Source organism: Talpa occidentalis, unplaced genomic scaffold (genome assembly GCF_014898055.3).
Source record: "Talpa occidentalis isolate TD23 unplaced genomic scaffold, MPIMG_talOcc4v2.1 talOcc4.14, whole genome shotgun sequence".
In the NCBI taxonomy this organism is placed as follows: Eukaryota; Metazoa; Chordata; class Mammalia; order Eulipotyphla; family Talpidae; genus Talpa; species Talpa occidentalis.
Genome location: NW_023601433.1, coordinates 21958824 through 21975156, shown reverse-complemented (window position 1 = coordinate 21975156; position 16333 = coordinate 21958824). Strand labels below are relative to the sequence as shown.

The window sequence follows — 16333 nt, the reverse complement described above, 5'->3', positions numbered from 1 at the left end:
GTTTGACTGTCATATTAACATTTCTAAGATTCTTTTATTTTTTCCAGCCTCATGAAAAATTCACCCCCTGTGGTCTGTGCTGCCTTTCATCTTCGCTAAGTTTGGATGTTTTTGCTTGTCTGCTCTCTTATTCCCTCGTAGAAGCTTAGGGAAGGGTGAAATTCCAAAGACAATGGGACTGGAATCCACTGGCAATCTCTTCAACTTCTGCTCTCACCTGCGGGGTTGAGGACAAGTTCTCTGTGCGCTGGGACTGCGGGCTCTAGAAGGACCTGGGACCTACTTCACTCCTGCTCCTCGTGGGCTCTCATGGCCCTCGTTTTAGAAATAGAGTGGATGCTTGAGGCACAGAGCACACGCACAGAGCATCCCTGCTAGAGACCTCTGACCCCACTCTGGTTTTGCAAATGAAACCGACTCTGCCTTGAAGGAAGTCTAGAAGAACATCAGGACCCCTTGTTCCCAATTCTCTAAAATAACATTTACTGCTTTTTTTTTTTTAACTTTCAAAGGCTGTGTGTTTAATTCTTTCAATTATTTCCAGAAGTCATATTCGGAAAGATATAAAGGAATAATAAAAATTCTATTTTCCTGTATAAAAATCCTGTAGTCCTACACTTAAAGGCCGTGGTGGCTGACTCCTGCCTTTCATCTTTTCAGTTATTTTATATTACACAGAACACATCTAAAATTTTAAGTTTGGATCATACTATTCTTTGTAAGCTTTTAAAGAGTTTCTTGTGAAAGGATTCTTATACCCTTAAATATTCCTCAACATCCTTTTGAACTCACAGTTTCACCTCATGGAAGTTTCCTATTTGGGCAGGCTGGCCCCCAATTCCCTCCGCTGTTCAAGGGTCAGCTGTACTTAGGTTTCAGACCCCAGCTGGTTGTCTTTTCTCTGGCCAGGACCTGGCCCCCACGACTGACTCAGTGGCCTGGTCTGATGCCCTAAATGAAAACTTCCCTGCGTGCCCTGGAGCTGGGTCTCACCACGGATTTGACCTGAGTTTTTGTAAGAACCTCATTGTGAAGCTACATAATTTAAAGCTTAGGAAAAAATAGCATTGTCACAAGATAGGACAATTGAATAGCTTTTTGTTGGAAAGATAGCATGAACTCTCACTGGGAAAATGCAGACAGAGTCAGAGCTTGTGCTGCTGCAAATAGCTGGGAGTCTTGGTGATCTGAGTGGGTTCTGGCAGGTGGAGAAGAGTCTCTCTGTTGACACTAACAGGAACTGTGCCTCCGGAAGGGTCTGTGAGGTCCTGGGCCCAGCTATACTCAGAAGGGAAAAGGAGGTCCTGATGATACGCTGGGATATGTTATCTGACCCACCAGCATTAATTGAGAACCTGCTCTGGGTCCAGGTCCAGTGCCTTTGGGATATACAGCCCTCATAATACATGGAACCAGATCACAGATGGGCAGCTTGGGGGGTCCTATGTGAGCAGGACTCTTGGCTTTCTCTGTCTCATTTCCAGAGAGACTTCCATCAGTTCTTGGCCATATTGGAGCTGTGAGGTCATGTTTTGGATGGACCCCCACGTGCGTCCCGTCATCAGGCCCTTGTACTTTCTCTCGAGCGTCTGTGTGTGCTGAGTGGGGAGTGTGCTGAGTCAGGAGTGAGCAGGAAGTGAGCTGTGAGGTCATGCATCACAGTGTGGTGGTTAGGAGCACAGACCTGCTCTGGGCCAATGGTGAGTTCTGGTTCTGCCCCTCACTAGTTGTGTGACTTCAGGCCAGTCCCTTAACCTCTATGTGACTCGGGTTCCTCTTTGGATAAATAGGGGCTAGTGATGGTGCAGACCCCTCAAAGTTGCCATGAAGGAATCAATCAGTTATCACCGAAGCAGGCAGGACACACACCTATGTATAAAAACATAAGTGCTCTCTATGCATTTGTTTAAAAATGAAACATGACTTACTTTTATTTACTGATAAGCAATAAAGCTTCCCCTCGCTGGACTCTGCAATGACCTAAGAAAGTAGAAGCTACCTGCCAGGAGGAAGGGGTCACTGGGAATCACCCCAGTCACTGGCCGCAACATTGGCCTTCTCTGGTCTTTATTCCTCTTGGGATGATGAGGCTGGTGATGGCATCTGTCCTCGAGGCCACAGTATGACAGCGGACTGCGCCCCACTCCCTACACCCAGGCACAGGTACACAGTGGGCTCCGTGTGAATGCAAATCACCCCTGTGCTCCTTGCCAGCTGTCCCTGTCCTTGCCCTTCTGCATCTGCAGAGGCCCCTGCCTGTCACCGCCCAACTTTCATTCTTAGATGCGGAAGCTGTGTGAGGCCTGTGCTGTTGCTTACTTATCTATCTGTGAGCAGGCAGAGGTGGGAGCAGCCAAGCTGCTGCTTTTTTCTGCCTTCCCATCATCCAGCCTGTTTCTACCTCCAGCCCCACTTGTTTCTTATCTCTTCCTTGTCTCTCCTCTGCTTTCTCTCCCCCAGCAGGATGTGGGTGGGTAAGCTGGGAAGAAGTGGGGGTATAATTAGTACCCAGAGAAAGCAACTCCAGCTTGCCATTGTTTTTTCTTGAACCTGCTCTGCTGAGACAGAACCTGCTACCATCATGTGCAGGGTGCCATGTGTGACCCAGCGGTAGTAGAAAGGCGGGTGAGTACCCTGCAGAAGCCACACCCCCGTGCTCTTCCTGCTCACTCCTGACACTATAACCCCACTCAGCACACACAGACGCTCGAGAGTAAGTACAAGGGCCCGATGACGGGACGCATATGGCGGTCCGTAGACCAGGGACTGTGTGACTTCAGCAGTGACAGGCAGGCCCGTAAGAGGAGGTAATGGATTGTGCTGGTGGTCCTAAGCCGTGTGTGTGTGGGGGGGCAGGGTCAAGACTGGCCTATGCCCCCTCCTTTTTGTCTGTGTACTTCTTTAGTCTCCCCATATTTTTTAAATGCTATGACAGGATTACAAAAATGGCACATTTTATATATGCCCAGCCCACTGTGTGTCCCTGTTAGTTATCTGTTTAATCTCATTTGTAGATAAGAACAAAGGTCTGAATCAGGCTGTTGAGGAACCTGGATAGAATGGGTCCCACCCAAACTCCCACCTCTTCAGACAGACAGACAGACAGACACACACACACACACACACACACACACACACACACACACATACACACTGCTGTGATCCTATCTCCACCTTGGGCTGGAGGGGTTTCTGAGCCCCAGATCCCGCCCAGTGAGCACCCCCATGCTTTTGGCCCCCGGCTGTGAGCTGGAAGGACGCTACTGACTACCTTCAAATGCTGAAAATTCATCACCCTTTTTATTTTCATTACCCTTTTCTCTCACTCCTGCACTCACTCCACAAGGCATCCGAGGGCCGCCTGTGGGCCTGACACTGTCCTGGCCCTGAAGGCAGAGTTGGGAATAAAACATAGAAATCCTGCCCACATGCATGGCCCATCCTTGGATCTTCTCTGCTAGCCTCTCCCCAGGGAGTCATCCTGAGGGCAAAGCCCCTGCTGACTTCCTCTTAAAATACCAACATGTCAGTTTGCACCTTAGCAGCCAGACCCATGGGTCCTGCTCCCTGCCCCCCATCTCCTCCACAGCACACATTTCTAAAAATTTATTTTATTCAAGAAAAGAGCTACAAGCCCATGTATATTTAAACAGTCAGCTTTCAACTCTTCCCTCTCTCTTCAACTTCCCCAAAGCCTTCTCTTCCTGTACCCGCTCCTCAGCCTCCTTCCACTTGAAAGTCAACACTAGCTGGGAAATCACACCGCTAGAACGACCGGCCTGGGGCATGCCGTGACACTGGCATGGGCGGCAGCACGGGCAGCTGAGGGAGAGCAGCATCCAGCGCCTTCATTCGCCGGCTTCTGCAACCTTGAGCACGTTCTCTACCTGCTGGCTTTCCAGCTGCAAAGTCGGGGAGGTGGTCCCAGAATGTGCTTGGTTGATCATTGTAAGAATTAAATTGGTCAAGTAAGTGCTCCTTGTAGTGCTTGATGCAAGAAGACCCTCCAACTGGTGCCTCCAAGGTTTCTGTGCTGTCCAGTGCGTACCTGGAATAGGCTTCATGAAGTCCGGGGGACTGCGCAGCCTCTTCACAGCCGCCTGCTTCCCAAGTGCCTGGTGACACGGCCCCTTCTCTGTTGCCTTTCTCGAAGGAAAGACTAGAGTGTTCCTGGGGGCCTGTGTGTGGAACTGGCCAGAACTGCCAGCCGGAGGGGCGGCAGTGGGGGGACATCAGTGACCTCAGCTAAGGCCCATGAACGGCGGCAGGCAGGTGTGGGGAAAGAGCAGCACCCACGTAGGTGGAGACTAGACACGGACCTGGAGAACCGCAGTGGGTGTCATGGGAGCAGGAGGGGAGCAGAGAAAGCTGTGGAATCTTGGAGGAAATCAGCAAACTCTCTGGGTGACCATGCAGACTGCCACTCTGCAGAAAGTGGGTGTCTCGAGGTGGGCGGGCATCGGATGGTACCCCAGCGACTTCTCACCACTGCATCCTCTCCCCATCTGGTTCTGCCAAAGAGGGAAAAACACTTCTGCTGTCCTTTCTGTCCCTAGGCAGAGAGCAGAGACTTTAAAAATACAGCCTCATGTGAAAAATAGAGTGTCTAAATGAAATATAAACTGCGGTCGGTTGCTAAGGCTGCTGTTTTGTAAGTGCCATCTGCTAAGTCAGCTCCCGGGAAGAGCCACAGAAGCCTGTGATAAGGGATTAGCAGATGCTGTCATGCACGTGATTAGGTACCATCTTTGGGCACCCACCAAAATCCGGCACTGTGTGGGGTGCCTGCTGTCTGGACATTCATATCCCCCCTTCATCCTCACCCCCACTCTGTCAGTTCTATACTGTTGTCATCTTCACTTTATCAATAAGGAGACCATAGTTCAAAGAAGGCTACAGGATGAATATTTGTGCCCTCCCCCCCAAATTTGTGTACTAAAATCCAATCCCCAAGGTGATGGTGTTAGGAGGTGGACCTTCAGGGGTGACTCAGTCATGGGGGTGGTGCCCTGGTGATGGGATTAGTGTCCTATAAAGGATACTATAAAGGAGAGTTCCCTGGGCCTTCTACCTTATGGCAACACAGCAAGAAGACAGCCCTGTGGACCAGGACGCAGCTCTCACTAGAGGCCATCCAATCTGCCTCACCTTGATCTTGGGCTTCAGACCTGCAGAACTGTGGGAAATAAATTCCTGTTGTTTAAGCCCCCCAGCCTGCGGTATTCTGTTATTGCAGCCCAAATGGACTGAGACAAAGGAAGGTAACTGGTTCTAGATCACACACCGCAGCAGTCAGGGAGCCAGACCCCAGTCCAGGTCCTCGACTTTGCAACATTCACTGCACAGCCAGAAGATGAGACTTTATATAACTCCAGTGGACCCTTGAACAACATGAGGGTACAGGCACTGACTCCCCACTACCCCTGCCCCATGAAGTTGGAAATCTGATTATGACTTTTGACTCCCCCAGAAGTTAAATACTAATAACCTGCTGTGGATCGAAAGCCTTACTGATAATGTAAGTGTTTTATTATAATAAAAGAGTTGAACACATATCTTGTATGTTATATATTAATATATTACTTATTGTGCTAGTACACTAAAATAAACTAGAAAAAAGAAAATGTTATTAAGAAAATTATAAAGAAGAGAAATTACATTGACAGTCCTGAGCTCTATTTATTGATACTGTAAGTATACATCTTTGTGTAAGTGAACCCACACAATTCATTTCCGTGGTGTTCAAGGGTCAACCGTATTTATATTCCTCAAAATACTTACATCATTGTCTTACCATTTAATTTAGTCCTAGAAGGGAGAGAGCAATGAAAACACTGAGACACAGCATCGCAGCTTCTCAGAGGCTCACTTAGTGAAGAACCAGGCACAGAACCATCCCCTGCCCACCCCTAACCCCAACTGCAGGTAAATCTGTTTCTCATTGTTAGAGACGCCTCTCTGCTGTTTTAACTCTGTACCAGGGAAAAGTGAAACCTGTGGTTTGCCTGCAAAGTGGATGAGCCTGGCCTGGGGCTTTCTCACAGCAGTATAGATGCAGAAACCACAGGCCACATAGGGCTCGAGCGAGTTCACAGATGCAGGCGGCAACCCTGTCACCCCTGGACGTGGCTGCTGTGGGAGTGGCTAGGAGGCTCTGCGCCTGCTTATGTTCATTCATCCCCTGCCATGGGGTCATCCCTGTGCTGGGTACACTGTTTACACCACTGGTTGTAGTGTCACCGTGTCACTCGCCTGTAGACCCAACTCTGGTTGGAGGGATAAAAGTCCCTTGTTGTGTCTAAACAAACACATGTGACTCCATCTCTGTTCACTGACAAACTTCAAAATTCATTTGTGCACATGACTTTGAACATGGAAAGTCCTGCTCCAGATAGAGAGAACACTGGAAGGTCCTTGGGCCCAGGTATGAGCAGGGAGGGTCACAGTAGAGTGGACTCTGTCATCTGCCCCTTTGCCGGCTGCTCTGTTAGCTCTGTGCATCTGGAGACGGTCAGGACCACCTGCCCAGCAGAAGGCAGAGGTGTTCTAGAACAGGTGGACTTCAGGTGGCTGGCATTTGAGCTGGCTATCACACAGAAATGAAATCCCATGTTTTGCATGAGCTAAACTAGTTCCTAGAGGTGTCTTTGTGCCCATATAGTGAAACTTTTTAAAGGTTAGTTGTTAAAAATGTTGATACATCAGCCTCGGATGCATGTCCCCCATTCTCTGCACACAGCTCTTTGTCTCGTGACACTAATCCTGTTTGTGGATATGTGTCTGCTAGCCAAAGGATTCTCCTAGTCTTTAGGGGACTACCCATCGACTCTATGGCCCGTATTTCCCATGAGCAACATTGGCTGAGTCAGATGCCCAATTCCAAAATTGTTTTAAAAATTGCCTTTTTTTTTGGCCAGCCACTGTGTTGCATTGGCTTGAGGAAGACCACGTGCATGGGGGCATAAAGCTCCCGGGACGTTTCCATAACAAGGAAGTCCTGCAGCTGTGTGACCCCTGCTGGACTTGGGGTCTTTGGGCCATGTGTCTGCATGCTTCCTCAGGGCCCCAGGGAGTAACCAGTACCCGCCTGGCTTGCTCGTGTGCCTTCCACTGGAAGGTGCCAGGTCGGGGACAGACACTAGTCTGAACCGAATCAGATCTAACCAGAAAGGACCTTGACACTGTTCACATCTGCCCAGGGAGAGGGGCGTAGTTATATGCTATTGGCCAGAAGAGGGTTAGGGCTGGGTTTAGGGCTTAGAGTTAGGGTTTAGGGTTATGGGTTAGGTTGGGAGCACTCAGCCCAGGGCTCCTACCCCAGGGGAAGATCCCTTGATCCAGCTAAGGAATGAATTTGATACCAGTCCCCTTGTTGGGAACAAAGAGGTTAAATAAAACAAGCTGTGAAGCTCTTGACCAGCCAAGCAGCTGAAGTCCATGACTGAGGCTTGGGCCTCAGGTGTTTGTCAGACCGCTGGCCCATCCTGCACGTCAGCCATGGCGGGGAGGGAAAACAGAGCATGAGAGAAATGAGGATTAATTTAGCCGAAGAGAAAGCCCAGCTGCGCTGGCACGGGAACAATACTGGGGGGTTGGCTATTTTCTACATCACCCTTTATGGAATGTAATTGTCAGTGCCTCAAACATGAGGAATATTCTTGGGGTGATACAGGATGTTCCTGTTGTATTTTTATACCTGTTTCATTTAGCCTGGAAATAAATGACTTCATCATTTTAAACCTTTACTTCAAATTATTGTGATCCTTATCTATGTCATAAAACTACTGATGACTTGCACCTCTAAATACTAGGGGTACATTCTCATCTCTCTCAAAAGGAATGCACCAGTCTCTGAAAGGTTGCACTTTGGAAAGCACACCAGGCCTCTCTGTTCTTCCAGATGGGGTGAAGGAGGAAGTCAGTGCCACATGCAGGGCAGCCGGCTGCCTCCGGGGAGGGGTGCAGGGGAGGGTGGCTGTGAAGTGGGCAGAGTGAGGGGCACCAGCAGGGCCCTCACAGCCCCATGGTCAGGGTAGGACAGGGACACAGACAGCTGGGACAGGCCATTGCCCTGTCAAGGTCAGACGATGTCACCCCCTCTGATCCATAAGGAAACTGGGGTGCAGAAATGTTTTTTGGCCCAGGAGGGAGGGCCAAGAGGAGGTCTGAGTGGTCTCCCCCAGTTCAGAAAGGGAGGGAAGAACTTGAGCAAAACCAGATCCGGAGTTGGCTCCCCTAGGCTGGAGACCTGATAGTCTTCTGTGATGTGCTCCCCACTTTGCCACTGATCAGAGGGGCCTGATCAGGGGTCTCCACTCCAGGACTTGCCAGACTTGCCCACTTGGCTTCCTAGACCACATGGGCAATGGGGAGGAGTAGCTGGAGGGGTGCCAGTCCCCTCCCCCTCTGCAGCTGGCAGAGCTGAGCCCTGCTGAGCTGTCTCCCACTCTTCCTCCCAGCCTCACCCCTGCCCTTGAAGGTCTCTTACATACATGCTTCGGCTTTCCTGGTCCAATTCCACGCTGCCTTTGCTGTGTGTGTGTGTTCCAGTTTTATTGACAAGAATCACTGTGTAAGTTTAGATGTACAGCAGGCAGGCATGATTTACGACATATACTGTGAGATGATGACCACAGCAGGTTCAGCAACATCCATCTTCTTGTATAGTTACCACACCTTTGCGCTTTTTGCAATGCAGATTCTCCTTTTTGCTTCAGAGGTATTTCTGGTTTTGCACTTACTCTTACTTGGCCCACTGTGAAACATGTGCATTTTGGAGGTAAAGGGAGGTCATTGTGTGCGCCAGCCAGCCATAGCCCTCCTTGCTCCCATGAGGCACTTGTGCCTCATGGCACTGTTAAATTGAGGGCGCTGTTAAATTGCAGCAGGCTGCAAGTGCATTTGGCCTGAGCTGGGCCAGGTAGGACAAAGGCGCTGGGAAGTGGGTGACCTTGGGCTGTATCCTTATACTTCTGAGCCACTGTTCCACACCTGCAGGACAGGATGATGCTTTGCAGGGATGTATTGAGGATCATGCGAGGTTGTAACTGGAAAAGCTCCCTGTAAATGAATTAAATGTAATGGGGTCTTATCTTGGTTGAGATGCTACCCCCCCCCAGGGCCGCTTTATTGAGTGGACATGTTCTTAAGCGGGTGATAAGGGATGAATGTCCTAAACAGCGTTTTCTCCTTCCCTCTGCTTCTCCCCGTCCTCCACTCCCTCTTCTCAAAGACTGGCCGGTGCCACCACTCTTCAAATACTAGGAATCGTAGCAACTGAAAAAGGCCATGGAAGATGCTTGTAGTCAAATGAAGCAGAGAAGAAGGAGCCAGTGGCTTCCCTGTTTCTTCATTAAGCAGTTGGCCACGCCAGCTATCCTGTGTAAATTCATATTGACTTGGCCTGGGAAGCAAAATTACTTTTTAACTTTTGCAAGAGGAAATTTTATTCTGCTTATTCAGCATGATATAGCAATTAAAAGGTTGGTTTTCCTCCTCTTTGAGAGTAACCTCTGAATAATTTATGGCTTCACCCACCGGTGGCTGCAAGGTTTTCCTGAAATAAAATGATTTTCATTAAGGCTGGGTATGGAACTCGGGCTGCTTTTGAGACTCTGGTCCCCCTGTCCTCCTGGCTTCCTGTCATGCCAGCACCGCCTTCCAGGCAGCACCGCCTCCTCTAAGACCAGTTTGTTGTCCGTGGCCCCAAAATCACCTGCCACCCTTCCAGAAAATGGTTGGCAAAGTTGAACTTGGTGGACATTTTGCTGTCTGGGCCTCAATTTCTTCTGTAATCTAAGGTCCATTAGAGTATTTGAGAGCTCTCAGGCTGGCCATGATGAACTTCTGTTGATAATGTCTCAATAAAAGCCACCAAGGAAGTTTGGGGCACCTTGCTAGGAACCAGTACCACCCTGGGTGAATCCTGTGTATTTCTCCCATTCATTCTACCCACATAACAGTATTTGCAAAGCAGGTGTTGCTACACCCATTTTACAGATGATGTTTGATACTGTGCAGTTAAGTAAATATACATTCAACTCCCAAATCTGTCCATCTGAATGCAAAACCTGGGCTGTCTTGTGTACAATGTCAGTCTTGATTTTGTTTTTTCAGAGAATGCCTAAATCACAGTGATAGAAGAAGAAGTGGGGTAGAACTCTGGAGACTGTCCACCACTTTTTTTAGGAATCACTAACAAAATGCAATAGGAATAAAGCTTGTCTCCTGCAAATCTCTACATACTGTTAGCCTAGCTTAAGTCACTACATGGAACTGAAAGTCATGTCTCATAGATGTGTTTCTTACATATGTGTGTGTTGCTATATATTTCAAAAGATTGCATTAGTCAAAAACAGAAGCTTTTAGGGCCTCCCCTGGTGGCGCAGCGGTTGAGTGCTGGGCTGCGAAGCTGCCCACAGCCTCTGCAGCGCTGGTTCAATCCTGGCTGCCAGTGAGGGTCCCACATGGTGCGACAGACGTCTCCTGCCGCGCCCGCTGCTCCCCTCAGCAGTGTGCTTCATCTGAAGGTCTGCCTGTTCTGCTACCCGCTCTGGCTCTGGCTCTGGCTCTGGTGAATTCTCTCACCCTCCCGTGCTTCTGACTGTACCCAGTGCTTGTATAAATAAATAAATAAATCTTTAAAAAAAAAAAAAGGAAGTTTTTATTATGTTGGTGAAATTACTTAAAATTGCCCAATCAGATTCATTCACTAATAACTTTAAAACTATCACATAGACTGTGCCTAATAAAAATTGCAATCTCACCTGATGGAATTTTCCAGACCCCAAGAGATGAAAGCATTTCGATACACAAAGTCACCTTAACTTAAAACAACACAAAAGCCAGAAAGCCACAGCCAAGCCTTGTGTTCAGACTTCGGTGTGACTCTGTGTCTTGTCCCCTCCCTCCTGTGACCCTTTCTCTTTGGATCAATATTTCTGAATTGCAGGGTCTGTAAGTACATGGCGCGCAGTGTGGCGAGAGGCCCCGGCGGTGAGCTGGCAAGCGAGACACCGCGGGAAGCGGCGAGGGACCACGCTTCTGTGTGGGGGGAGGTCGGACACCACGGGGGAGGGAGGGGGCAGAGGTTGTGCTGCTCTGGAAAAGGTGGTGCTTGCGCGGACTGGAGGGGGCAGCCCTGTGCGGGACTGGGCGTGTGAGGGTCCAGTAAACACGTGGTCTTTGTTTTTAGGGCCAACCCGAAAGATGCCCCCCAGCGCCAGCGCCATGGATTTCTTCCAGCTCTTTGTCCCGGACAACGTCCTCAAGAACATGGTGGTGCAGACAAACATGTACGCCAAGAAGTTCCAGGAGCGCTTCGGCAGCGACGGCGCCTGGGTGGAGGTGACGCTCACGGAGATGAAGGCGTTCCTGGGGTACATGATCTCCACCAGCATTTCCCACTGCGAGTCTGTCCTCAGCATCTGGAGCAGCGGCTTCTACAGCAACAGGAGCCTCGCCCTGGTCATGAGCCAGGCCCGCTTCGAGAAGATCCTCAAGTACTTCCACGTCGTGGCCTTCCGCTCCAGCCAGACCACGCACGGCCTCTACAAGGTCCAGCCCTTCCTCGACTCCCTGCAGAACGGCTTTGACTCCGCGTTCAGGCCTTCCCAAACCCAGGTGCGGCCAAGTGCAGGGCACGAGCCCAGAACCGACCCCACCTGCCCGCTTTGCCCACCTATGGCAGCGGAAGACCCCGGGGCGGCCCAGAGGCACCCTTGAGCCTCCCCCCATTCCTGTCTTGCTCTGAGGTCACGCCCAGGTATCCCCTCTCTCCCATTCCACTCGCTCATCTAATCCTGTTAGATCAGAGGGAAACAATAGATGATTCTCCAAGCCCCTGAGCAGTCAGGATTTGTATTTTGTTCTGAAGTGCCATTTGCATCTTCTTTTCTCCTTATCTTCCCTCCCCTGTAATTGCACATTTCCCCCAAATTATGTTTTGCTCTAATATTCATTTTCTTGTCATAGCTTCTGAGTGTGTATTCATCTGTTGGTGGTGACAAGCCTTCTGGGTGGCAAAGGGAGGGAACCAAAATCTCTCACAGGTAACCAGGAGTTATTACCCGGGTTTCAGTCCCTAGGCTCTCACAGATGGCGTGGGGCTGGCACAGGTGCCATGGAGCAAACATGAGCACTGTCATGGCTGCAGGGGTCTACCACCTGACGGAGCATGAGCCTCTGGGTGAGAGAGTGTTAGAACCCCAGATATAACAGCTGCGTGCCCCCACACCTTCCCCCTCTGGAATAGGTCTGGAAGGTCTGAGCTGTCTGCTCTCGGCTCCTGAGCCCCTGCCTTCCGGCTCTGATATGGGACACATTTGGCTGTAGCGAGATGCAGTTTCAGAATCGTTCTCCAAATTGCTCAACTGAGCTAATAAACCGAGGAGATGGCTAATTTCTAGTGATTTCTCCAACCAAAATTTCAGGCAGTTCTTGGCCATTGTGAACTCATTTCCTTTGATTGTTATCATTCTATATGGAGACAGAAATTTACTTCACTTTTATTTATACATTTAAAGACCCACCAACCTGCTGACTTTTGTGCTTTCCCTTGAAGGGCCTTAATCAGCCCTCAAATGCTTCCTGTTCTTCAGTCTGTATCTTTCCCCTGCTCCGTAACTTGCCTTCTTTATGTCCTAAAAACTAAATGGCATTTGTGGGGAAGATGGTGCCCTTTTTCAGGTCTATGGGAGCACTGAAGTTTCTCCTGCTGCTCTCCGAATGCACATCGTGACTCCCAGGTATTTGCAGTGCTCTCTCTGGCTCCCCAAAGCTTTTCCCTCCTTGCAGTTGCCCAGTCTCCAGCACTCCTGCATCGACTCTGTTTTGCTCGACTCCCTTGCTACTGACAGGGTGGCCCAGTGCCTTTTGCCTTGTCTCCCTCTGTGTCACTGACCTTCCTTCCAGGTGGTGGGGTCTTTGGGGGGCATGGTCTCTGTCTTACTGGTCCAGTAGAACCAACACAGGGCTGGGCACATTTGTTTTTTGTCCCTGAATATTTGCTTGATGAAAATGGAACCCAACCAGAAACGTGTTGGCTGACTGCCAGGGGGAGAAAAGATTCTGACCTTCTGAAGGGCTGCTGGAGAGGGCTGTGGCTTGCTGTGCCTGAGTATCTCTGAGGAATCAACCAGCCACCTTGAGGGTGAATGATATTTAACAGCCTAAAGGCAAGATTGCTGAGCATCCTGCCAGCCCCTGACAAGGCAGCCTCAGCCATGACTGTGTTCATGTTTGTTGCATGGCACGTGTGCCAGCCCTATGCCATCTGTGAGAGCCCACAGTCCAAAATCCAGGAGGTCCCCGAGGCTGGGATAGTGCGCAGGCCCCCTGCAGTGCCCACTAGCTAGCTCTGAGACCTGTAGCCATGCCCATGCCAGCCCCAGGACTTCCTGAGTGAGCTGGCTCTGTGGGTGGGCCGGTATCCCAGGAAGCAGCTCTGCCCCACTCTGCTGCCTGGCTCGGATGGGCAGCTGTAGGGTAAGGGTGAGGGCCAAGGAGAACCTGGAGAGATGACCACGTTATTCTTTCAGTTCACGTCTCACCTTTGCTGGCATTTGAGAAGGCTGAGAGAAGGGGTCTGAGTTAAGGTTCAGTTAGGGGAAGGCCCTCTGGTCATGGTGAGGGTCCCTTTTTTTTCCACTTTATATTTAACCTTTTTTACCTTTGTATTGGCAAAGCTCTGTTTTCTTTTTGTTACCATTTTCTACCCAGTGGGGTAGGTCTACAGGGCAGGTCAGAATCCAGCAGGAAACAGTAGTGACGCCTGCAAAGGCAGTCGAGGAGAAGTGGATGCAGAGGCTGTGGGTGGGTGTGATCAGGGGGCAGACCAGGTGGTGAAACACCCATGGTCATGACCATGGATGCCAAGGATGGGGAGCAAGTCTAGCCCAGTGAAGGCCACAGCCTGGGGGCAGGCTGGAGGCAGTGGGCAGGCAGGGAGTGGCTCTTGGGTCTTTCTCAGCTTCCCAGCTAGCCAAGCAAACTAGTCACCAGGGGAAGGGACCTGGGCTGTGGCTTATAGAAGGCCACAGCACAGGGTAGGTAGGATGAAAAGTGTGTCTGGGGCAACAGACAGGAGCCCATTTTCCAGTTAGATGGCATTTGCTGTTCCTTCTTCCTCCCGACTCTGGGTTCTATTGAGTCATCTCTGTGTCAGCCAGGGATGACTCATTACCTGCAACACATGAGTGCTTCTTAACGTGATTAGGCTTCCCTGGTAGCTCGAGGTTCCTATTGGGCTCTTCCTTCGTGGATAAGCAGCTCAGCCCTGTCTGCGCCAGCCCTCGCCTTTCACCGTGGGGGGCTTCAACTTCCCCTGGGTGGTGCATTTTCCCATTGTCCTCTGCTCGGGTCACATTACACTTGATTTCTGCCTTTTTTTTTCCTCTTAGAATAGGAGAGGGTTCTATATTGTCATCTCTGATTAGAGTAGCTGAAAACCCTAACGGTTTCCTGGTTTACCTCCAACCACCCTCTGAAATTCCCAGTTTGGATCCTGGGACATTCCGTTCAAGGACAGGGGATGGAGCAGTGGGCTTGGCAGCACACTGCTGTCTGCCTCCCCAGCTCCACAGGGCTCCATGGAAGGGTCTTCACTTTTGCCTGCGGAGACCACTCGGAACAATCTCCCTCCAGGTCTTCATGAAATATCAAGGTCTATTTGGAGTCATTCTAGCAAAATGGCCAACTCTCCCGCACGGTGGGGACATGGGGCAGAGGGGAAGGGGCATGTGGATGCATTTGCTCAGACTTCCCCAGAATTGCGCTGCCTCTGCCCCGTTACATATAATCCACTCAGCACACAGCGCGCCTGCCTGGCAGACTCACATGTGCCCTCTGCCCTGCAAGCTCCAGAGCATTTTTATTCCAGCACATGTAACCTTTGGGTATGAGTTTAGAACTTTTGCAGTTGTCCCAAGACTGCCTGGATGGAGTGTGTGTGCGTGTGTGTGCATGTGTGTGTTGTGTGTCCTCACAAACTCAAAATGGGAAGGTACTTCATTTCCTCAAAACTTGGGGCTCTTTCCTTACATGAATTTTGGGGGGAAAGGATTATGCAGGTAAATAAATGGATGCTCTGTATTTCCATTGCCACGGCCCAGAGGAATTTGTACAGAAGGGGAGTGGGAAATACAACGGAGAGCAGACAGCTGGCCCGTCTGCCACCTGGAGGAGAAGGCCATGGGTTTCTGGCATATGTGTCTGCAGAGCCATGGGGACATGGGGAGAACTACCCTGGGCCTCATGGAGAACTGACCCTTTGAGAATTCATGTCATGATGATAGCAAAGAAGAAGGCATATGATTAAATCTTTGGAGGCATATGATTAAATCTAAATTTGCAACTGATTATATGTTTAATGCAAGTGGCATAGATATAGGTTGGGTTTCTGGAGATGAGCGTGAGGGCAGCTCCAGTTCTGTGGCCTCGGAGTGGAACACGCTCCTTAAATAAGGACCGCTGGCTGGGCAGCAGGCAAGCAGCACACCTTTTCTTCAGGCCACATGCCCCTTCCCCTCTGCCCCATGTCCCCACCGTGCGGGAGAGTTGGCCATTTTGCTAGAATGACTCCAAATAGACCTTGATATTTCATGAAGACCTGGAGCCACTGAATAAGAGAAGCAAGCACAAGAGCCTGGGAGGTGATGAGGGGTTGGGGGACATGGGCCAGCAGATCTCTAGCCCTCCCTTGATGAGCACAAGATGGGGGAGAGAAAACCAGGGGGCTGTTATGCACAGCTAAGACCACACACAAGGCTGCTGTTGTAAATGAAGGTTTTACGGGAACCTGAGTTCATGACAACATGAATGAAGAATATGTCCAAATCACAAGTGGGAAGAATTATCCTCCATTCTGCCCTGGTCAGATCACATTCTGACATTGCTTGGGAGCTTGTTTGACATGCAGAAACAGTCACCCTCCGCCACCGCCAAACCTACTGAATCAGAATCCACATTTGGTAAGACCCCCAGATGACTGGTTTGTTCATGAAAGGTTGAAAAGCACCAGTGGGGAGCAGGGGCTTGTGTACGTTTTGTGCCAGTGGCAAGGCAGTGAGTCTCTTAGAGGCTGTGCATGGGTCATAGGGCCTCTGGAGCAGCTGGTCCCTTCTGCTGCTGCAGCCAGGATGCAGTCACAGGTGACACCTAACTGACTACGTAATAGCAGGTTCCCGTAAAACCTTCCTTTACAACGGGAGTTTGGGTCTAAAAGGCACAGGCTGCTGCCCCCAGGCCTGCAGATTGTGTAGTCTTCTTGGAACTATAATTCCCCTACACGCTTCATTTCCATGGACTAGACACTCTTCCTACACGCGAAATAGGA

At 50.1% G+C, this 16333-nt stretch overlaps 1 protein-coding gene across 1 annotated transcript in view; it reads left to right on the top strand.

Annotated features, from left to right (window-relative positions):
• The window catches only part of PGBD5 (piggyBac transposable element derived 5), a 66596-nt gene that overhangs the window by 35397 nt on the left and 14866 nt on the right, over positions 1 to 16333 (top strand). The window contains exon 2 of the mRNA XM_037510182.2: positions 11195 to 11622. Within this exon, the coding sequence (XP_037366079.1) occupies positions 11195 to 11622 (428 nt within the window). The remainder of the gene's footprint in view (positions 1 to 11194; positions 11623 to 16333) is intronic.